Here is a 24,372-nt window from a genome sequence, read left to right as displayed (position 1 = left end):
TATAGACCTTGCCCATGGGGGCTCCCGAGTGGCACCGCGGTCTAAGGCACTGCATCTCAGTGCTAGAGACGTCACTACAGACACCCTGGTTGGAAACCAGGCTGTATCGCAACCGGCCGTGATTGGGAGTCCCATAGGGCGGTGCACAATTGGCCCAGCGTCATCCGGGTGTAGGCCGTCATTGTAAATAAGAATTTGTTCTTTACTGACTTCTACATTAAGTTGGATGCAACCATAATCTTTACTTTTTAAAATTCTTTACCCCTTTTTCTCCCCAATTTCATGGTAGCCAATTGGTAGTTACAGTCTTGTCTCATCGCTGCAACTCCCGTACGGACTATGTCCCTTATCACCCCCCATAATGCCCACTTAACCCGGAAGCCAACCGCACCAATGTGGCAACCGTGTCAGCGTGCACTGCGCCCGGCCCGCCACAGGAGTCGCTAGTGCGCAATGGGACAACGGCATCCCTGCAGGCCAAACCCTCCCCATCCCCCAACACTGGGACAATTGTGCGCCGCCCCATGGGTCTCCCGGGCGAGGCCGACAGCGACAAAGCCTGGACTCGAACCCAGAATCTCTAGTGGCACAGCTAGCATTGCGATGCAGTGCCCTAGACCACTGCCCCACTCGGAAGGCCCTCAGATAATCATGAATAAAACGTGAATAATAATGAATGAGGAAGTTAGAGGCATAAATATAAAAAATTGCTAACCTCCCCTGTTAATGTAATGGTAATGGTGAGAGGTTAGCATGTTTTGGGGGCATGATCTTTTTGCACCTGTGACTTTCTCACTCATCATTATTCACGATTCATTCAGGATTATCCGTAATCATGATAACAGTAGAACTGTTAAGAAACAACATAATCCAAAAACATAACCAAAACAAACTGCCAAATGCATCCAACAAGTCACAAACTTGATGTAGTCATTCCGTGCTAGGAATATGGGATCAAATACAAACATTTGACAACATTTTATACAATAAGTGAATTTGTCCAAATACTTATGACACCTTTAAATGGGGAGACTAGATACATTAAGGGCATTCATTTCTAAACAGTAAAACAAATACAGGTATTTATGTAAATACCCTCAAATAAAAGGTGACATTCTGTAATGTCACCTCATAAAACATTTGATCTCAAATCCGAACTGCTAGAGTATAGAGCCAAATTAAAAGTTATAGCTTCACTGTCCAAATAAATACGTAGGGGAGTGTAGGTACTGTTAAAGCTCTAAGTCTGTACAGGTATATGGCAGCTAAACCACAAGTGTACAACAAGTGTAGACCTTACCGTGAAATGCTTACTTACAAGCCCTTAACCAACAGTGCATTTCAAGAAGAGTTAAGAAAATATTTACCAAATAAACTAAAGTAAAAAATATTAAAAAGTAACACAATAATGAGGCTATATACAGGGGGTATCGGTACCGAGTCAGTGTGCGGGGGTACAGACAGAGTTTGTGGAGACACAAACAAACCATCAGTTTACACTGAGGAAAAGTCAGAAAGGCAGGTAGGTTTCAGATCACCACACTGGTAACACTACGAGAGCTGTTACCCTGAAAAAGACAGAAAGACAGGGAGAGCGAGACAGAGAGCGGGATGGGGCGAGAGAAAGTGAGGAGAGGGAAACGAAATCTGTTTAGTAGGCTAGTGTAATTTGTGTGGTCAAAAGAGTGCATGTGAATGTGTGTGTGTACTGTACCATTCTGTATGTACAGTATGTCCGTTCCAGGACAGTACGATCCCATATGAGTATACAATGTTACATGGGTGTGAGTCATACATCAGCACTCGTGTGTGTTTCTTACTGAGTAGCGGTCGTAGTTCCTCCTTTTGCCTTTCTAGATATAGATGGAGTAGCTGGGGGGTTTCTCTGGCCACAGCTTCCCCTTGCCTCCCCCTTTCCCTCCCCTTCCTCCCCCTCTCCTGCTGTCCTCCTCATCTGAGCTCAAGGTCTTGTAGAAGGGGAGGAGGTGAGTAGCTCCTGTCTCGCCTGGCGGGGGCCGACCGATGCAGCTCCTCCATCAGGTCGTCACGACTACGAGACCGTGGTGCTGACCCGGACCCATCCGTCCTCCTACCGACCGAACCTCTCCCCTCCCTCCTCGACCCTCCTCTCCTGTCGTCCCAGTCCGACTCATCGCTGTAGCTATGCAGAATGCCTCGCCGTGGATGGGTGGCGATTGTCACAGGTTGTCACAGTAATGCCCACTGCCGCAGCCACCCCCCGTCACCGCCAGTCCAGTTGGAGCTACCGCTGGATTGACTGGATATTCTGGGGCACCCCCTGGTCCCTCCTCCCACTCCAGTCCCCCTGCGAGAGAAGAAGCTGGGGACCCGCTGGACGATGGGGGGGGCAAAGTGATCACTCTCCTCTCTACCCCCCTCACATCAGGGCGTGTGAAGGGGACCCCCTGGGGCTGAGACTGGTGCTGGTTGGCCTGGGGTGGCAGGTGCTGATGAGGGAAAGGCATCTGGCCGTACACATCCATCCGTCTCATCTGGCTCTCCAGGAAGTCCAACATCTGGTTGGTGCAATGCACGCTCCCCCTGTGCACGCTGCCATTACCGTGGTGGTGATGGGGCATGTGGGGGATAGGGGGAGGCTGCTGCTGGAGGGGCAGGGGCGAGGGCCCAATCGGGGCCATGCAAAGTTGGACTTGGTAGGGTACCCATCAGAGAACGAGCCTAGAGGCATAATGGATGACACAGCATTAGCACCATTATAAGACTGACCTGAGTTCAACAGATAGTTTTACAACATGCAGTGATCATTTTGTCAATGAAAATAGTGATGAAAATATTCATCAAACACCTATTTTTCAGTGGCAATTGACAAGACGATAACTGACTAAATAGACCCAGAAAAAAACTAACTAACCAAAAATGATATTTCATTTCGGCTGACAAAAACGAGATGAGACGAAATTATCTCTGTGATTAAAATCTGACCAGTAAGTGGACTGGACAAGAGTTTTGTACAGTACCTCCAGAAATATTCACACCCCTTGACTTTTTCCACATTTTGTGTTACAGCCTGAATTTAAAATTGATAAAATTAAGATTGTGTCACTGACAATAACCCATAATGTGAGTGGAATTTTGTTTGTAGAAAATGTTCTAAATAAAACATAAATGAAAAGCTGAAATGTCTTAAGTCAATAAGTATTCAACCCCTAAATAAGTTCAGGAGTAAAAATGTGCTTAACAAATCATAAGTTGCATGACTCATTCTGAAATCAATAGTGGTTAACATGATTCTTTAATGACTACCCCATCTCTGTACGCCACACATACAGATAATTGTAATTGACAAGTGAATTTCAAGCGCAGATTCACCAAAAAAAATAGGTTTTTCAATGCCTCACAAAGAAGGGCACCGATTGGTAGATGTGCTAAAAAAAAAGAAGACGTTTTTCCCCTTTGAGCATGGTGAAGTTATTAATTAGGCTTTGGATGCCGTTACAGTACACCCAGTCAAATAAAATAGCTTTCTAGCAATGATCAACAACCAACTTGAAAGCTTGAAGAATAATGGGTAAATAGTGTACAATCCCAGTGTGCAAAACTCTTAGAGACTTACCCAGAAAGACTGCCAAAGGTGTTTCTAACATGTATTGACTCATGGGTGGATTCTTATTTAATCAAGGTATATTAGTGTTTTATTTTTCTTCCACTTTGATAGAGTATTTTGAGTAGATCCTTGACCAAAAATATCAATTAAATCCATTTTAATCCCACTTTGTAACAACAAAATGTGGAAAAAGTGAATACTTTCTGAAAGCACTGTAAGGGGAGACTCAAAGATGGATGGATGGGTGAGTGGGAACTGATAAACAACCTTAGTTGCTGGTTGGGACAGGAGGGGGTGGGAGGCATGCTTTCTTTGGGTGGGGATGTGGGTGGGGGGCGGCAGATGAAGATGCAGAAGGGGGGATAGGCTGGGTGGGAAACATGGTTTCCGGATGGGGAGAGAGGATGTGGGTGGGGGGCGGCAGATGAAGATGCAGAAGGGGGGATAGGCTGGGTGGGAAACATGGTTTCCGGATGGGGAGAGAGGATGTGGGTGGGGAGCGGCAGATGAAGATGCAGAAGGGGGGATAGGCTGGGTGGGAAACATGGTTTCCGGATGGGGAGAGAGGATGTGGGTGGGGGGCGGCAGATGAAGATGCAGAAGGGGGGACAGGCTGGGTGGGAAACATGGTTTCCGGATGAGGAGAGAGGATGTGGGTGGGGGGCGGCAGATGAAGATGCAGAAGGGGGGATAGGCTGGGTGGGAAACATGGATGGGGAGAGAGGATGTGGGTGGGTGGATGGGGACTGAGGGGGTTGGGGAGGGGGAGCCTTTTTAGTTTAATTTCCTTGCATACAGATTACAAAACTGTTGATGCTGTTCTTTGTCTGATTTCTCGATCGTTTTTTTCTTCTTTCGATTGGCAGCTCACAGATAAAGGAAAGTATGAAGTGCAAATATTAAACTGAATGTATGAATATATCCGAATTAATATGATTTTTATACCTGTAACACCCTTCTGAAAAAATAAATAAATACTAAGTTGGTCACAAAAAAAGATGGAGATCACCGAGTTTATTTTTAATGAGTGCCTTTCCCAAGCGGCTAGTTTACATCAACTACCTTCCATAAAACCACTGCAAATGTCTGACTCGTGATTTTCTTTTCTTCCCCTTATGGAAGTTTCTAAGTGAGTCTGTCATGATTCCCAGACCCTAGTCACTGTTGTTTTATAGAGTCTGGTTTTCAAGACTATTATAAGACTGACATGAGTACATGAGTGGGTTGCTCATGGAGGAGTGATTGCTGATGGGTGCGTAGATGGGTGGGCTGTGCATCCAGGGGGCCATGGCTTTCTGGGCCTCTCACATCATCTCGTGCTGCATCACCGCTTAGAAGAGAGGAGAGGTGTGAATAAGTGTGTGTATACATTGTGTGTGTGTGCGCGTGGTACCTTTCTCTGGGCAGCAGCAGGTCTGTGGGCAGCAGGGACAGCGGACATAGCAGCAAAACTTCTGGGGGCAGCACCCGATGCAGAACAGCATGATGAGCAGCAAAGCTCCGAAGATGAACAGCACCGTCAGCCAACCTGGACAAAGGTCAGAAGTCACGGGTCACATACCACTGTGGTGGATAGAGCAGGATGCTGAATCCCAACTGACCCCTTGTCCCGCTCACTTGGATTTGTGTGTTCACGCGTGCCTCCACTGTATGCCATGCATGGTGTGAGAGCTACTACCATGTTGTTTATACTGTACCTATGCCATCCTTTTAGATGTACACAAGTGCATGGGGGTAGTGGGCTTAATTTGGGATTGGGCAATTTTAAAAGCATAAAAATGTCGCTAGTGCCAAAAGGGACTGTGTTACTCATATTGTTTTTAAAGTGCCACACAGAAAATAATTCTCCACACTGATATGTCATATTCTTATGAAGACAAAATAGCCCATTACATTGTATACCCATTGCATGTTTTACATAGAGAACCTCTGAACCTCAAAATAATTTGAGGAAGTTCACATGATAGTTGTTATGTAAGAATGAAACATGGTCCAATATTGCGTAACACCTTAGCTGCACAGTTCGTCTTAAGCCCAAGGGTCCTTTTTAATGATGTGCCAAAGACAACCCATAGTTTGTCAATGAAAGTAATGTATTGATAGAATGTGTGATTAAAACTTGGTTGCCCTAAATATACACTACTAGGCCTATGGCTAATAGTCAATTATGGTAAATGATGAGTTTGACCCTGGGCACGTCGATGGAGCAGAAGTACGCACTGTTATCCCACCACATTACCTCATTGATTACCAGGTCGGCCTCTGTGGAAACACACACACACACACACACACACACACACACACACACAGCAACACTTACTATACATGTGCATGATAACATTTAGAAATCTCCTTGTGTTTTAGCTGAAGAGATTTGGGGTATGTGGGGTCACTGACTCACTGTTTTGGATGGATATCTTGCGCTCCCGATACTCAGAGGTGCGAACAGTGCGCTGGCGGTCTGGACAGTCATTGGCTGGGTCCTGGCCCAGCTGCAGAGCAGCCTGAGGCCACAGCAGGAGGATAATGGGAGCATTATTATCATTATACACACATAGCTCCCTTATAATATTGGTGTCCCAATCTCCACAGCACCTCAATGACATCTCCACAGCACCACAATGACATCACAATCTCCACAGCACCACAATGACATCACAATCTCAACAGCCCCATTATAACATCATACAATCTCCTCAAAGCCTTATTATGGCATCCGTATACAATTGTGACATTATCGTCAAAGGAATGAGCATTACACCGAGGCCTGTACTCTGGAGCGGGATCGATTTGGACGTGGAGGGTCCGTCATGGTCTGGGGCAGTGTGGCACAGCATCATCGGACTGAGCTTGTTGTCATTGCAGGCAATCTCAATGCTGTGCGTTACAGGGAAGACATCCTCCTCCCTCATGTGGTACCCCTTCTGCAGGCTCATCCTGACGTGGCCCTCCAGCATGACAATGCCACCAGCCACACTGCTCGTTCTGTCCGTGATTTCCTGCAAGACAGGAATGTCAGTGTTCTGCCATGGCCAGCGAAGAACCCGGATCTTAATCCCATTGAGCACGTCTGGGACCTGTTGGATCAGAGGGTGAGGGCTAGGGACATTCCCCCCCAGATATGTCTGGGAAATTGCAGGTGCCTTGGTGGAAGAGTGGGGTAACATCTGACAGCAAGAACTGGCGAATCTGGTAGTCCATGAGGAGATGCACTGCAGTACTTAACGCAGCTGGTGGCCACACCAGATACTGACTTTCTTTTGATTTTGACCCACCCCCCCTATGTTCAGGGACACATTATTCCATTTATATTAGTCACATGTCTGTGGAACTTGTTCGGTTTATTTCTCAGTTGTTGAATCTTGTTATGTTCACACAAATATTTACACAAGTTAAGTTTTCTGAAAATAAACGCAGTTGACTGTGAGATGACGTTTCTTTTTTTGCTGAGTTTACATGTTCCCTCACCTGTGGAGTAAAACTCCAGCGCAGGGTCTTGCAGAAGGACTTAAACCGCCAGGTGACCAGGACTTCCTGTTGGTTGGCGGAGTCGTCACAGCGAATAATGACCGAGGCAAAGAGAGCTGTACTCCTCACTGTCTGATGAACAATCACCTGGATGGAAAACACCTCAGAAAGAGAGGAGAGAAAGAAAGAGGATAGTGTGTGAGCATTCAAATGTTTAATAGCAATTGTTTTTCAAACTGCTTAATTTGCATATAACTGCTATTGTGTAGTAATTTCTAGCAACATTTAATGTTATTAAAATTTCAAACGTGACCGCGAGTTGGGTTGGCCTCGTCATGTTTACGCCTGTCACCATGCTTATTTTGGAAAGAAACAAGACAACACACACACACACACACACACACACACATATATATATATATATATACATATATATATATATATATATATATATATATATATATATATATATATATATATATATATATAGTTTAAGAAATGGTAGAGGCGTCAAAGGGTTTTTAGACAAAACCTTACCTGTCCGCAGGAAACCAAGCAAAAGCAAGATCCTATTTCCCATTTTGTTCTTCACCATTCCAGCGCCAAAGCCTATAAAAGACGACTAACTTATAGTCAATCGATACAGAAATAAACTAACAATTTGATAAAACAATGACATTATTCGACGCAAGGCTTCATAAGTGCACGTTCTTCATTTTATGTAAATAGTCCTTAAAATACATTCATTTTGCGCTTAAACGATTACCCCACAACACAGGGGGTGTATTCATTACGCCGGTTCTGTTGCAAAACGAATCAAACCATTTACTCGAAATGGAACACGTTTTGAAACGAAAACCAGAGTTTCTATTGGACAAATTCTAGTCGGTCCCTCTCCGTTTCGTTGGCTCTGTTTGGTTCTTAAACGGTAAACGATCTGTTGCCAGACGTAATGAATACACACCAGGTGCCAAGGCAACTTTACCAGGCAGAATCCGTCGGCGCGTGCCCAATCCCATCCCCAGCGTCAGGTGACATCATTGAACCCGCCTCGAGCCGTAACAGGTGCAACACAATGCAGGTGCTTATGGAAGCACATGGAAAATAGTTATGAAATGCATGTAGGACTAAACGTATCAAATAGATCTAGGACTTCAACATGTATTATCTTAACATAAACACTCTGGAAATGCCTTTAACATAGTGCCTTGAGAATATCAGATATCTTTTTCTATAGGCCTATAAAGTACAAGTGATCTTTCTATATATCAATTTATATAGAAAGATATGTTGGGAAGGCTCCAGTACAATGCAACCCCTGACGTGACCATACATTTACAACGGTTACGAATCCCTTTGGACCTGCAGTCTAGGGGGGATGGAAACGAGACCGTAACATAACTCATGCAAATTATAATAGTGGAAAGGAACAGTGAGAACAAACCACAGACAACTTAAATTTACTGTCAAACACTAAAGGTTTATTTTTAAACACACAGTAAAGGGGGGCTGAGCTGGACCCAAGGAAAGAAACAATACTCCAAAAACACCCCTAAACTAGACTAGCCTATTTCAATAACAGCTAGCTAACTAACCAAAAATACAGTGGATGGCACACCCAGTTCTAACTAGTGTATTTAGACACTGTTTTCCTACGGGTAATATAGGCCCATGGGCAACTGGTCTTGGTACCCCCTTTTCCCACCATCAAACAAACATGCACCACAACAATACAATACTCAAAGGATACCAGACAAAGTGACATGTAGGTGCAAAAACCAAAGAGAGAGGGAGTAAGAGAGATTGGGAGGCAGTGAGATTGAACTTTAAAGAAAACAACTGACTGGGGTTTTAAACCAATGGAAAGGGATGTGATTGGTTGAGGGAAAAGGAGCAGGTGTCTTCTGATTAGTGACTAATTGATGACTGATTGGGGAGTGATGATTGTCACCTGTGAGGGGAGAAGGAGAGAAAAGAAATACACATACAGGATACACACACAGGTTACCTGTATCCGTAACAACAACATTAGATGGATGTATCAGCATAGTGTGCAGTAGTTGTGGACTGTCAGCTAGCCTATTCAACTCAGCAATATGATGTATTATAAAGGGGCCCCAGCTATCTCCTCTACAGTGTATGTCCTGCCCTGGGTTTGTGTCTTAATGCCAAGCTTGTTTGTACTCTCAGCAGGGTGGGAATTCCATGTCAACAGTCCTTCGACACACAAAACTCTCAATGTCCATGTTAATCAGGATTTCTACAGGCAGGGAGAAAAGGGCCCAGGCCACAGCACTGTGGAGAGGTCACAGTTATGTTGCTCGGAAAGGAAGGAAGGTTGGTTGTTGGTGGGTGGTTTTATTTGTAAGGCTCTATTCATACTGGTAGACAGTCACTCTATGAAGTTTGGCCAAGCCCCAGCTTTGAAGGGTGGTGATGTTAAACAAGCGTGGGAGTGCTTTTGTGTTAATAGTTTTCCCCTTTTCTCTCCAACATGTAAGCAAGCTTTATTCACTCAACACAACAACATGCCAGCTTTAGTTTCACTCTCAAGAGCTCTTCTGGACCCAAAGTAAAGCGCTTTGAGACCTTGTAAAAAATGTTTTATAAATGCAAAGCACTCAATTTTACATTGAAGAGGGATTCTGCATCTGTGAAGACCAGATGCTGAAGCGAAAGCTTCCTTCCTGGTATTGTGATGTCATCCTGGAAAGGATGCATCTTGGTCTGACTTGTGGAATCTATAATCCTGTCATATTTCCTGCTACACTCTATTTCCCCTTGTCATGGTCAGCATATTGATCAATGTTCAGTGTTGTCCCACATTCAGAAGGGACAGATACAGTGAGCTCCAAAGTATTGAGACAGTGACATTTTTTGTTGTTGATTTGGCTCTGTACTCCAGCATTTGGGATTTGAAATTAGGTTAAAGTGCAGACTGGCAGCTTTAATTTGAGGGTACTTTCAGGTAAACTGTTTAGAAATTACTGAGCTTTTTGTACATGGTCCCCATATTTTAGGGGACCAAAAGTAACGGAACAAATTTCCTTATGTCTATTAAAGTAGTCAAAAGTTTAGTATTTGGTCCAATATTCCTACCTATTATTATTATCCTGAGTAAATTGTGAATAATGACTGAGAAAAGTACAGACACAAATATCATAGCCACCCAAAAATGTTAATCTCACCTGTTATTGTAATGGTGAAAGGTTAGCATGTCCTGGTGGTATTTGTGCGTCTAACTTTCATCATTATTCACAATTCATTCAGGACAATCTGTAATCATGGTAGTGTCATGGAAGTGTTTAGAAACATATTCTATTCTTATTTACAATGAAAGTGACTCCAACATTTACCATTCATTTCTATTGGGCACAAAATAATTTGAGAAACAACCCAAACAAACAAGCAAATGCATCCAACAAATGTGTAGAGTCACAAGCTTGATGTAGTCATTGCGTGCTTTGAATATGGGATCAAATACGAAACTTGACTACTTTAATACACACAAGTGAATTTGTCCCAATACTTTTTGTCCCCTAAAATGGGGGGGACTATGTACAAAAAGTGTTGTAATTTCTAAACAGTTCACCCAATACGAATCAAAATGCCCTCAAATTAAAGCTGCCAGTCTGCATTTTAACCTCAGTCATAGTATCATTTCAAATGCAAATTGCTGGAGTACAGAGCCAAAACAAATAACTGTCACAATACTTTTGGAGCTCCCTGTATTTCAGCCACAGATATGTGTCTTGGGAAATAAGAGATATGGTATAAATGGTTTGTTGTTTCACCTGTGCATGTGTGAGAATGTGCAAAATGAATGGTCATTGTCAGAGAAGGGTGTTAAGAGTTGTGAATCTGTTGTGTGTGTGAAGAAAGTTGTTAGCAAGCGCTGTGTGTGTATTAAGCAGTTAACGTAGATAAGCGATAAGCTACACACACTCCATATCCAATGTACATACATGTAACATGATGTAATAATCACACACAATGGCACAATCTAAGATGGGCAACAGGGGTTTATCAATATCATCAATGTCAAACAAGTGAAATACAAACATCTGCTCTGGCTGAATGGCAGTTTCAAACCACAGTTCAATACTGTGGGCTAATACAGAATAGCATTACAGTTCAATTGCAAATCTGTAATACAAATTCAAGCTCAGTATGTACAGTATATGACACACACACACACACACACAATGAAGACAGGTGAACCTGAGTTGCCATTTTATAGGCCCAATTGACACCTATTTTGTGTTTCCTATAGCGTGATAACATTTTGGGCATTTGGGGTGGGGGTATTGGAGGTATAATTATAATGACCAATTGGTGAATACAGATCATTTCTGAAACAATCCAGCAATTTTACATACATTATGATCCTATTAAGTTTCTTAGATTACTTCTTTACCTAACTTTTTTTAAAGCCCTTGTCCCAACTCTCCCCCACACCTAATAATACCTATCGATACATACAAATACCCCTAACCCCTAATTGCATCATTGTTGTCAGGGTAACTTTATGGGAACTGTAACCATGTTGTGTAGGTGAGAGAGGGGGACTGCTCTGTGGAATGCTTGGTTTGAGATGACAGATTAACCTGAATATGGGCAAACGGTGCACATACACACACGCTGCACCCATACAGTGAGGGAAAAAAGTATTTGATCCCCTGCTGATTTTGTACGTTTGCCCACTGATAAAGAAATTATCAATCTATAATTTTAATGGTAGGTTTATTTGAACAGTGAGAGACAGAATAACAACAAAAGAATCCAGAAAAAAACGCATGTCAAAAATGTTATAAAATTATTTCCATTTTAATGAGGGAAATAAATATTTGACCCCTCTGCAAAACATGACTTAGTACTTGGTGGCAAAACCCTTGTTGGCAATCACAGAGGTCAGACGTTTCTTGTAGTTGGCCACCAGGTTTGCACACATCTCAGGAGGGATTTTGTCCCACTCCTCTTTGCAGATCTTCTCCAAGTCATTAAGGTTTCGAGGCTGACGTTTGGCAACTCGAACCTTCAGCTTCCTCCACAGATTTTCTTTGGGATTAAGGTCTGGAGACTGGCTCGGCCACTCCAGGACCTTAATGTGCTTCTTCTTGAGCCACTCCTTTGTTGCCTTAGCCGTGTGTTTTGGGTCATTGTCATACTGGAATACCCATCCACGACACATTTTCAATGCCCTGGCTGAGGGAAGGGGGTTCTCACCCAAGATTTGACGGTACATGGCCCCGTCCATCGTCCCTTTGATGCGGTGAAGTTGTCCTGTGCCCTTAGCAGAAAAACACCCCCAAAGCATAATGTTTCCACCTCCATGTTTGACGGTGGGGATGGTGTTCTTGGTGTCATAGGCAGCATTCCTCCTCCTCCAAACACGGCGAGTTGAGTTGATGCCAAAAAGCTCCATTTTGGTCTCATCTGACCACAACACTTTCACCCAGTTGTCCTCTGAATCATTCAGATGTTCATTGGCAAACTTCAGACGGGCATGTATATGTGCTTTCTTGAGCAGGGGGACCTTGCGGGCACTGCAGGATTTCAGTCCTTCACGGCGTAGTGTGTTACCAATTGTTTTCTTGGTGACTATGGTCCCAGCTGCCTTGAGATCATTGACAAGATCCTCCCGTGTAGTTCTGGGCTGATTCCTCACCGTTCTCATGATCATTGCAACTCCACGAGGTGAGATCTTGCATGGCGCCCCAGGCCGAGGGAGATTGACAGTTCTTTTGTGTTTCTTCCATTTGCGAATAATCACACCAACTGTTGTCACCTTCTCACCAAGCTGCTTGGCGATGGTCTTGTAGCCCATTCCAGCCTTGTGTAGGTCTACAATCTTGTCCCTGACATCCTTGGAGAGCTCTTTGGTCTTGGCCATGGTGGAGAGTTTGGAATCTGATTGATTGATTGCTTCTGTGGACAGGTGTCTTTTACACAGGCAACAAACTGAGATTAGGAGCACTCCCTTTAAGCGTGTGCTCCTAATCTCAGCTCGTTACCTGTATAAAAGACACCTGGGAGCCAGAAATCTTTCTGATTGAGAGGGGGTCAAATACTTATTTCCCTCATTAAAATGCAAATCAATTTATAATAGTTTTGACATGGGTTTTTCTGGATTTTTTTGTTGTTATTCTGTCTCACTGTTCAAATAAACCTACCATTAAAATTATAGATTGATCATTTCTTTGTCAGTGGGTAAACGTACAAAATCAGCAGGGGATCAAATACTTTTTTCCCTCACTGTACATACCCATTGAAATGGTATATATGCATGCACGCTAAACACATACAATAATATTTTCCAAATGTTCCTCAATTCATGCATAAACAATGCACATTCCATTGTCTTTTCATGATCCATGCAAGGTGCCTTCCAATCCTTCTGTGGAAAGAAGCCTTCTATTGGATACGCCTCTCTCCATGTGGTTGATGCCTGATGTGCAGTTAGTCTCTACCAAGCTGATGCATGATGTTTTAAGTGAGTGACGTGTGATTCTCAATATTGGCAGTGCAGTGCTGTGCAGGCACGGGCTTGGGTTCTCTCTGGTGTATCAAACTATGAGAGAGTCTCTGCTCAGAGCAGGGGTCTGTTAATGAAATAAACCAAGAGCCACACGTTAGATATCCTGCAATCATGTTGCACATGCTCGATTAGTCAGGCCTGGTCAGTGAGGGGATCCACACCAATCATGCAGGTCATGGTCTGTTAGTAATGCCTGAGTTCCACAAGAACGATACAATCACATACAGTAACATACATTCTTGTTGGCATTAAGATTTGACCTTTTTCCTCTAAAATAAAGCATTAAACATTACATTATTTACAAAATATAGATAAAAATGACATAAATAGTGCTTTGACTATTTTTTCACATAACAATCAATCAACATGAAATACTTTTAGAAAATGTTTTGATTTATATAGTTGAAAAAAATATGTACAACACCCACTGATATAAAATAAAGATGCTAACCATGGCCAGTTGGTGTAATACTAAGACACTGGGGTGGGTATACAGCTGGCAGTCTGTTAGAGACTGCTAGAGTTGCTAGGCTTGCTACGTCTGAGCTCTTCTATCTGTGACAACCTGAGAGGGGGGGTTCTTCAACTTGATCCTCCTACAGGTAACTCACCATATTTCGGTTCTTGTCCCTATCCTCTCGGGCCCCCTGTACGGCGTGTGCTAGTCCTTTAGGGGGACGGGTGTAGGAGAACGGTTGCATGGACGGGTCAGTGGTCCGGTACCGTTCTGAGGGCGGTTCGACCGTGCGGTAACGTTCAGCGGTTGGGTTGATCGTCTGATACCTTTCCACCTTCTGCTCCGAGTATGGAGGCAAAGAGTCCTCCTCCTCGGGCCGGGTGCTAGACGACTGTCTGTAGAAACCATCACTGCCCTTGGAGGGAGTGTCACTATCCTCGTCAGCCCACCCCTTTCCTCTCTCGCCCCTCTCCCCCGTCTCTCCTGCCCTCCCCCTCGCCTTATGTTCCAATAGGTCATTGAGGAAAGCGTAATCGTAACCCCTCTCCCCATGGGTGTGCTGGTGGGGGCGAGAGGGGCGATTGCGATCGCCATCCCACGTGTCCCTCCTCTTCTGCGGCGAGGGAGGGGGGCTGCGGCGGGGGTGCCAGTTGTTGTCCCGGTCTCCATGAAAACGGCGAGGGGGTCTGTGGTCCCAGTAGGGAGGGTAGTGCTCTCGCACCCGTAGCGCCAGGTCGTAGTCCCTGTCCTGGTCTCGGGGCTCGCCCTTCCAGGCACGGGGGCCGTAGGACATAGAAAACTCTTCCAACTCATCCAGAGAGCCGGTACGCCCCCTGGTGCCCAATGTCTTCCTCTCCAGGTGCACAGAGCGAGCGTTCCACCTGAAACACAGGGAATCAGAGTACATAACAGGTGCACAGAGCGAGGGTTCCACCTGAAACACAGGGAATCAGAGTACATAACAGGTGCACAGAGCGAGGGTTCCACCTGAAACACAGGGAATCAGAGTACATAACAGGTGCGCAGAGCGAGGGTTCCAAGTGAAACACAGGGAATCAGAGTACATAACAGGTGCGCAGAGCGAGGGTTCCACCTGAAACACAGGGAATCAGAGTACATAACAGGTGCACAGAGCGAGGGTTCCACCTGATACACAGGGAATCAGAGTACATAACAGGTGCACAGAGCAAGGGTTCCACCTGAAACACAGGGAATCAGAGTACATAACAGGTGCGCAGAGCGAGGGTTCCAAGTGAAACACAGGGAATCAGAGTACATAACAGGTGCGCAGAGCGAGGGTTACACCTGAAACACAGGGAATCAGAGTACATAACAGATGCACAGAGCGAGGGTTCCAAGTAAAACACAGGGAATCAGAGTACATAACAGGTGCGCAGAGCGAGGGTTCCACCTGAAACACAGGGAATCAGAGTACATAACAGATGCACAGAGCGAGGGTTCCAAGTAAAATACAGGGAATCAGAGTACATAACAGGTGCGCAGAGCGAGGGTTCCACCTGAAACACAGGGAATCAGAGTACATAACAGGTGCACAGTGCTAACTAACATTTTAGTCCTTCACTAAATACAAGATAATCAGGAATGCAATATACAATACATATACAACATCCTCTTCTCTTTCTCCCACACACAGACACACACAACGTATCTTGAGAACTGTAGAGACAGTCCTCACACAGTCTTACAGTTACAATCAAACTCAGTGGTACCTGCTATTATGTTCGTCATCCGTGTCGTTGCCACGGTAATGCCTGGGTCGACGACTGTTGTGCACGGGAGCTGCCATGAGTTCTGATTGGTCATCTAGGTCGGCGATGGGCGGGAGAGCTTTCATCTGGACTGTCCGATAGGTCTGCCGGAAATCCGTGTCCCCTCCCTCATGCAGAGAGCTGAGCTCTGATAGGCTACTGGCTGCTGGGACAATACATTACTATAGAAACTTTTACTGCTTTCAAGAAAAGTTTATACAATAGTGTTTTGAATCTGAACTGATCTACGGCATCTACAGTACACCACCATTATCACTATGCATCAACACTTCTAATCGAGTCACAGACACATCATCAAATATCACCAAAACTAATGCAAATAACATCTGATAGCCATAGTGTAAATATAGACTGCCGATTTTCAAAGCAAATGCTTTTGCTGATGGCTCTCATGGTATGTTGCTCTTAGTTTACATCTTGAGAGAGACATTATAGAAGGAATCTGGGCAATTATGAAATTACAATATGCCACCCATAGAAACAGAATACATAGAATGGGGATGCGTTCCATGGAACACAAATATATGTGTGTTTACAAACAATTACTAAACCTTCTTACATTACTGGTATGGAAATTAACTTTCATGTGAAATAGAGAACCATGCCATCTAATAGTATCAGATTAAAATGCAACAGTCCAATCAATACGTGCACTGATGTCTTTCATCCAGAGTAAATCGCCATCCATGGCCAAATGTGTTTGAGTGATATCATCCCGCCTCAATGGTCAGTGTAACCTAATGGTATTACTATTTGATTGTCTACTTAAAAACCTTCTGATAAACATTATGATAATACAGATAACATTGTCCAAAAATGTGTTGAACTTACTAATGTTGATAAAGTTTACAAATGGATAAATGGATAATAAATAATTTAATAATGGTTTATAAGCAGTTTATAAGTAGTCCTTAAAATGTTACCAAACAACATTTGACTGATTCAACACAAATGGATTCTCTCAGTAGATGGAATTAATGACATTCAGTGTATTTAGGGTTAGTTTGTTATTAATGGCGAAATCAATAGTTAATGGAGAATGTAATGGAGGGTTTCTGATGAAGAGGTGTGGATCAGAATTAGTTGGGTGATATAGATAATTAAGATGTTTTATTTTGCATAATATGCTTATGTGAGATACTTGTCATTAGAATGTATCCCTTTGGACTCTGGTGTTGGCAGTTGCACTTTTCCCTTAGCTAGGGCTCAGTCACTTGGGGCCCAGATAGGGGAGAGGTCAGGCTTGTCTTCCACATGTCCCTGGTGCTATGCAGAGTATCAGAAAGGGAAGAGGACAGAATGGAACATTGTCTTCATATGTGAATGTGTCTTTACCTATTCTTAAACCATGTGAAGGGATGGCGTGATTAATGGGGAACCAATTACTTGTCTCCACAATGTCTGTGCGCAAGTCACTCCCTCCTTTTCTATTGGGGGGAGGTGTATGGCAGTGTCTGGAACCATTGTATGTCCTCTCTCAGATCTTGCACTTATCCTGGGATAGTGTATGACCAAGAGGCTCACTCCCCTCAGTGAGCTTGTCCAGGAGTGGGGTCAAGAGGGGGTTTACTTGAGATGGGAGTATCTAGAGTTGACAATTGATATATGCCATTGGATGAGTTGGTGTTTTTGTACTATGAAGTACCAGGAACGAGATTAGAACTTCGTCATAGGGACCAAACTGAACGATAATTTATAGCGAATGCTATCTGGCTGTGGATACTCCTCTCTAAAGTAAAAGTCTTTCTTTGTGAACAGTTCCTAAATATCTGTGGTTTGTCATGTCAAAGGGGGGTGGATCTTTGCTATAAAAGATCTCAGTAGCCATTGTGTTGACACTCTCAACGGTTCATTAGAAATGGAGAATCGTTGAAAGTCAAGTGCTAATGCAAAGCTCTTATTATTAAAGATGTAGTTTAAGTATAACTCTGACTGGTGTGTGAAGTTTGTCTCTCCTCATTTGGTAATACAGAAATTAGCCACCACAGAGGACACAAACCTTTACACAAGCACTAACAAAGACACATACAAACACACACACACATTAAACACAGACCGAGACAAATACACAGACATGCACGCGTGGTGATTATAGGGGAACTACTGACTCCATACAGGCTTACATTGTGGAGGAGCCATCTTGGCAGAGGGAAACTGTCCCAGCTCCTTCTCCACGTAGTACAGAACCTTCATAGAGTCCTGACTGTGATTGGGCTGGAGACGATAGCCACTGCGTACTGTAGACACAGACGCACACACCCACACACACTTATATCAAGGATAAAAGCCACTATGGGCACAGTAAAAACCCAATTACACAAACAAAAACACACACGCACACACACCCCCCACACATGAACATATGAATGCACCCATGCACACACACCAAATCACCCACCCAAACACATACACACACGTCTGGTCATAGACAACTCCACCCAGTTTAGAGACAGAAAATGAAGAGTGACATAAGAAGAGGGTTAGTTAACTCAGATGACCCTCTACAAATGTTAGTTAGTGTTACTGTGATATATCATGCAAAACTGCATTTCCCACAATGCAGAATGGCTTGTCCAGGTCCTGCAGACTGAAAGGACGAGCGCAGGTGTGGGTCGGGTCACTCACCCCCAGCTAGGTTCTTCTCCACTGAGGGGAAGGAGAGCATCTTAGGGTCCGCGAGGGACGGAGGGGCAAAGGGGACCATGGTGGGGACCCCAGGGATATAGTAGGGGGGGTACACAGCAATCTGGGGGGGCTGGCCACTCTTTGCCATCTTCCCCGCCTCATAGACTGGAAAACAATGACAAATAATTTTAAAATACTAAACTTTTAAAAAGGGAAACAAGTGAATGTAAGACTGTGTGTGTTTGTAGTTATGTGTTTGTGCGCGTGTGTGTGTCACTCACGGTGACGTGGGCAACAGCAGGTGTCGGGGCAGCAGCAGCAGCGGAGGTAGCAGCAGCACGAGTGAGGGCAGCACTGACACCAGCAGATCCCCATCAACAAAAGGAACAAGATACTGCCCAGGACTACAGATCCCACAAACGTCCACTCTGGAACACAAACACAGAGATGAATAAGACTACAGATCCCACAAACAGTAGAGATACACATCTTGTTAATTGAGTTAGTAACTACATGTGACTCACTCAAGTTACATCTTCTGCATCTCTGTCTATAATAACCATTGACATAAAAGGTCATATTAACCCCCCAACACTCTGGGTGTAGAGAGGCAGAGCTTGCTGGCTTGGGCCTGCACTCCTATCGCAGCCTCACATCACGACAAGGCTCTCAACACTAATGATGAATTGGTCAGGGCGTAAGCAGAAATGAAAATGTCAATACTTCAGTCAGCCCCTTGTGAAAAAACACATCCCAAGTGGACCTCTTCAGAGAGACATCTCATTATTCAAAAGAGATATGGGGGTAGGGTGTCTTGTGAATAATTCTGCTCGATTGAGGAGAGGTATTAAATGCACACCATGCATTTAGTACTGTAGTAAGAATATGATTGGGACAGTAAGGCCTCCATTTTATAAATGCTGACAGATAATTTGTTTGCTCGACATGGTGGGATCTTTTTGTGTCTGTAAAATTAATTATTGCGAGCAATGGCAGTGGAAACGCCTTTATGCGCAAATATTGATATAATAATCATAGAAAGTTAAAGTCAGTTTTTCACAATTCCAGACATTTAATCCTAGTAACAATTCCCTGTCTTAGGTCAGTTAGGATCACCACTTTATTTTAAGAATGTGAAATGTCAGAATAATAGTAGAGAGAATGATCTAATTCAGCTTTTATTTCTTTCATCACATTCCCAGTGGGTCAGAAGTTTACATACACACATACACTCAATTAGTATTTGGTAGCATTGCCTTAAACAATTTAAACTTTGGTCAAATGTTTCAGGTAGCCTTCCACAAGCTTCCCACAATAAGTTGGGTGAATTTTGGCTCATTCCTCCTGACAGAGCTGGTGTAACTGAGTCAGGTTTGTAGGCCTCCTTGCTCGCACACACTTCAGTTCTGCCCACAAATGTTCTATAGGATTGAGGTCAGGACTTTGTGATGGCCACCCTATACCTTGACCTTGTTGTCCTTAAGCCATTTTGCCACAACTTTGGAAGTATGCTTGGGGCCATTGTCCATTTGGAAGACCCATTTGTGACCAAGCTTTAACTTCCTGACTGATGTCTTGAGATGTTGCTTCAATATATCCACATCATTTTCCTCCCTCATGATGCCATCTATTTTGTGAAGTGCACCAGTCCCTCCTGCAGCAAAGCACCCCCACAACATGATGCTGCCACCCCCGTGCATCGTGGTTGGGATGGTGTTCTTCGGCTTGCAAGCCTCCCCCTTTTTCCTCCAAACATAACAATGGTCATTATGGCCAAACAGTTCTATTTTAGTTTCGTCAGACCAGAGGACATTTCTCCAAAAAGTACGATCTTTGTCCCCATGTGCAGTTGCAAACCGTAGTCTGGCTTTTTTATGGCGGTTTTGGAGCAGTGGCTTCTTCCTTGTTGAGCGACCATTCAGGTTATGCCGATATAGGACTCGTTTTACTGTGGATATAGATACTTTTGTACCTGTTACCTCCAGCATCTTCACAAGGTCCTTGGCTGATGTTCTGGGATTGATTTGCACTTTTCGCACCAAAGTACATTCATCTCTAGGAGACAGAACGGGTCTCCTTCCTGAGCGGTATGACGGCTGCGTGGTCCCATGGTGTTTATACTTGTGTACTATTGTTTTTACAGATGAATGTGGTACCTTCAGGCGTTTGGAAATTGCTCCCAAGGATGAACCAGATTTGTGGTCTACAATTTATTTTCTGAGGTCTTGGCTGGTTTCTTTTGATTTCCTTATGATGTCAAACAAAGAGGCACTGAGTTTGAAGGTAGGTCTTGAAATACATCCACAGGTACACCTCCAATTGACTCAAATTATGTCAATTAGCCTATCAGAAGCTTCTAAAGCCATGACATCATTTTCTGGAATTTTCCAAGCTGTTTAAAGGCACAGTCAACTTAGTGTATGTAAACTTCTGACTCACTGGAATTGTGATACAGAGAATTATAAGTGAAATAATCTGTCTGTAAACAATTGTTGGAAAAATGACTTGTGTCATGCACAAAGTAGATGTCCTAACTGACTTGCCAAAACTATAGTTTGTTAACAAGAAATTTGTGGAGTGGTTGAAAAACGAGTTTTAATGACTCCAACTAAGTGTATATAAACTTCCGACTTCAACTGTATCGAAGTAACTTGGAGTCACGAGATATGTTGTGTGGTCCTCCATTACGACTCGGGAAACCATGCAGTTTATTAGGCTACAGATGAAATAAGTTACGATTATCTTCACAAGGTGGTGATAGTGCACATGATGAGCTTGATGCTCCTTTCCAATAAATATCGAGGGTCTTATTCTGGTGACATGATGATCGATGCTTGGCTGTAGTTTGACAAATAAAATCATGTTGTTCTTATCAATAATAATCGCATAATGTAGGTAGCTACTATGACTGTGAGATGTTGGCTATAGCGCACGTGCCATGACCAGATGCAACAGGTTTTGTGACATGGGAATTTAAGTACGTTTGATGGAAACACATCTCTCTCTCACCTCCTGGAGGACCTGAGCCCTAGGACCATGCGTCTGTGTCTCTCTCTCTCTCTCTCTCTCTCTCTCTCTCTCTCTCTCTCTCTCTCTCTCTCTCTCTCTCTCTCTCTCTCTCTCTCTCTCTCTCTCTCTCTCTCCTCTCTCTCCTCTCTCTCTCCTCTCTCTCTCTCTCTCTCTCTCTCTCTCTCTCTCTCTCTCTCTGTGTTTTGACTGTGTTGTAATTTGGTTTATTCTGATTGATTGGATGTTCTGGTCCTGAGGCTTCAGTGTGTTAGTAGAACAGGTTTGTGAACTCAGCCCCAGGACCAGCTGGATGAGGGGACTCTTTTCTTTGCTCAGCTCTTGGCATTGCAGGGCTTGGTAATGATATGAGAGGGGGTCACTGTATTTTAGATGTTTCCAAAACTTAATTGCTCTTTTTTGAGTTTTTATTATTAGTGGATATTGGCCTAATTCTGCCCTGCATGCATTGTTTGTAGTTTTCATCTGGACATGTAGGAGAATCTTACAGAACTCTGCATGTAGGGTTTCAATGGGGTGTTTGTCCCATTTGATGAAATCTTGTTTTGCAAGTGGACCCCACACCTCGCTGCCATAAAGTGCAATTGGTTCAATGACATATTCAATTAGTTTTAGCCAAATTTTAAGGTATTTCAATTTGAATTTGCTTTTTAATGGCGTAGAATGCCCTGCGTGCTTTCTCTCTCAGTTCATTCACTGCCTCATTAAGGTGTCCAGTTGAGCTTATTTTTAAACCTAAGTAATTGTAGTGTGTACAGTACTCTATATATTTTGTACCAATTGAGAACTTTGGTCTAATTCCCTGAGATCTGGATCTTCTCTGGAAAATCTTTATTTTAGTCTTTTTGGGGTTTACTGCCAGGGCCCAGGTCTGGCAGTACTGCTCTAGCAGGTCCAGGCTCTGCTGTAAGCCATGTGCTATGGGTGACAGCAGGCATAGGTCATCTGCGAAGAGTAGGCATTTAACTTCTGAATTGTGGAGACTAACACCAGGGGCTGAGGATTTTTCTAGAATAGTGGCCAATTCGTTAATGTAAATATTAAAGAGTGCAGGGCTCAGATTGCAACCCTGACGAAGGCCCCGCCCCTGGTTAAAGAATTCTGTTCTTTTCTTACCAATTTTAATGCTGCACGTATTGCCAGTATACATTTATTTAATTATGTCACATGTTTTACCTCCTACACCACTTTCAATAACTTTGTAGAACAGTCCTGTATGCCAAATAGAATCAAATGCTTTTTGGAAGTCGATAAAGCAAGCGTATATTTTGGTATTATTTTGGTGGACATGTTTATCTATCAGGGTGTGTAAGGTGTAAATATGATCAGTTGTGCGATGTTTTGGTATAAATCCAATTTGGCTTTTACTCAAGACATTGTGCTTATTAAGGAAGTTTAGAACTCTTACATTGATGATACTACAGAAAATCTTCCCCAGGTTACTGTTCACACAAATGCCTCTGTAATTGTTAGGGTCAAATTTGTCTCCGTTCTTAAAGATTGGGGTTATGAGTCCTTGATTCCAGAAATAACCTACACTCAGGATCAAATTAAACAGTTTTAATATAGCCAATTGAAATTTTGCACTAGTGATTTTGAGCATCTCATTTAGGATGCCATCAGGTCCGCATGCTTTTTTAAATTTGAGAGCCTGAAGTTTCTTATAGAGCTCCTGGTCAGTAATTGGGGAGTCCAATGGATTTTGATTGTCCTTTATAGCTTTTTCTAATCCATTCAACTTCTCATGAATTTGGCGTTGTTCTGCGTTTGTGTCAATTTGAACGGTGTTGTAGAGTGTTTTGAAATGGGTTGTCCATATGTCACCATTTTGTATAGCTAATTCCTCTTGTTTAGATTTTTTTAGTTTTTTCCAATTTTGCCAAAAGTTGTTTGTGTTTATGGACTCCTCAATTAGTGTCAGCTGCTTGCTGTTGTACTGTGCTTTTTTGGTTCTGAGTGTACATTTATAGAGTTTTAAAGTCTCACAGTAATGAAGGCGTAATTCACCATTATTTGGGTCTCTGTGCTTTTGGTTGGATAGTGTTCTAAGTTTTTTCCTTATAATTTTACAATCTGCATCAATCCAGTTGTCATCTGTGATTTTTTTTGTTTTGTTTTTTATCAATTGTGCTTCTTTTGCCGTTTGCCTGAATATATAGTTTCGTACTGCTAGATTGATGCCTTCTTTACTGTGAGTGAATGTAGTATCCAGAAAGTCTCTCTCTCTCTCTCTCTCTCAATGCTCGGCTATGAAAAGCCAACTGACATTCACTCCTGAGGTGGTAACCTGTTGCACCCTCTACAACCACTGTGATTATTATTTGGTTCTGCTGGTCATCTATGAATGTTTGAACGTCTTGAAGAACGATCTGGCCTTAATGGCCATGTACTCTTATAATCTTCACCCGGCACAACCAGAAGAGGACTGGCCACCCCTCAGAGCCTGGTTCCTCTCTAGGTTTCTTCCTAGGCTCAAGCTTTTCTAGGGAGTTTTTCCTAGCCACTGTGCTTCTACATCTGCATTGCTTGCTGTTTGGGGTTTTAGGCTGGGTTTCTGTATAAGCACTTTGTGACATCTGCTGATGTAAAAAGGGTTTTATAAATAAAGCAATATTGTTTTATGCAGATTTTTGAAGATTCGCATGAAAATCTGCCGCAAATTGGACGGAAACCTAGCTAGTGAGTTAACGCATGACTGCGCAGAGGCAGAATATAAGATAAGGCCACAAGCGGATTGGTTCTTTCCTCTGCAGTTGTTAAATCAATCAAGATTCCCAGAAGATGATTGGACAGTGAGAGAGCAGCATGGGGGGAGGGGGGGGGGGGGGTGTACGGTGACAGTTAAGCAGAGCCAGAGCAGGGGGTGTCACTGAGGGGAACA

The 24,372-nt window shown here is 43.4% G+C and overlaps 1 protein-coding gene and 1 long non-coding RNA gene across 5 annotated transcripts in view; both read right to left on the bottom strand.

The window, feature by feature from the left end:
* Nucleotides 1-1,691: 1,691 nt before the first annotated feature.
* Nucleotides 1,692-7,848, bottom strand: LOC115155897 (uncharacterized). The gene is made up of 6 exons (XR_003868164.1): nucleotides 7,592-7,848; nucleotides 7,055-7,201; nucleotides 5,988-6,090; nucleotides 5,826-5,848; nucleotides 4,980-5,114; nucleotides 1,692-2,700 (listed from the first exon to the last, which is right to left on the bottom strand). It is a non-coding gene; the product is annotated as an uncharacterized LOC115155897 (long non-coding RNA).
* Nucleotides 7,849-13,366: 5,518 nt separating this feature from the next.
* Nucleotides 13,367-24,372, bottom strand: part of LOC115155895 (immunoglobulin-like domain-containing receptor 2) — a 32,245-nt gene continuing 21,239 nt past the window's right edge. For 3 of the 4 annotated variants that reach the window (XM_029702929.1, XM_029702928.1, XM_029702932.1), the window contains 6 exons: nucleotides 18,746-18,892; nucleotides 18,465-18,629; nucleotides 17,963-18,076; nucleotides 15,780-15,981; nucleotides 14,204-14,930; nucleotides 13,367-13,656 (listed from right to left, as the gene is read on the bottom strand). In XM_029702929.1, coding sequence (XP_029558789.1) covers nucleotides 13,621-13,656; nucleotides 14,204-14,930; nucleotides 15,780-15,981; nucleotides 17,963-18,076; nucleotides 18,465-18,629; nucleotides 18,746-18,892 — 1,391 coding nt within the window. In that variant the 3' untranslated portion in view covers nucleotides 13,367-13,620. The remainder of the gene's footprint in view (nucleotides 13,657-14,203; nucleotides 14,931-15,779; nucleotides 15,982-17,962; nucleotides 18,077-18,464; nucleotides 18,630-18,745; nucleotides 18,893-24,372) is intronic. The other variant, XM_029702930.1, reaches the window with a different exon arrangement.

Source organism: Salmo trutta, chromosome 20 (assembly GCF_901001165.1).
Source record: "Salmo trutta chromosome 20, fSalTru1.1, whole genome shotgun sequence".
NCBI lineage: Eukaryota > Metazoa > Chordata > Actinopteri > Salmoniformes > Salmonidae > Salmo > Salmo trutta.
Note: the sequence above shows the minus strand (reverse complement) of the source record. Positions and strands in the feature narration are given on the sequence as shown.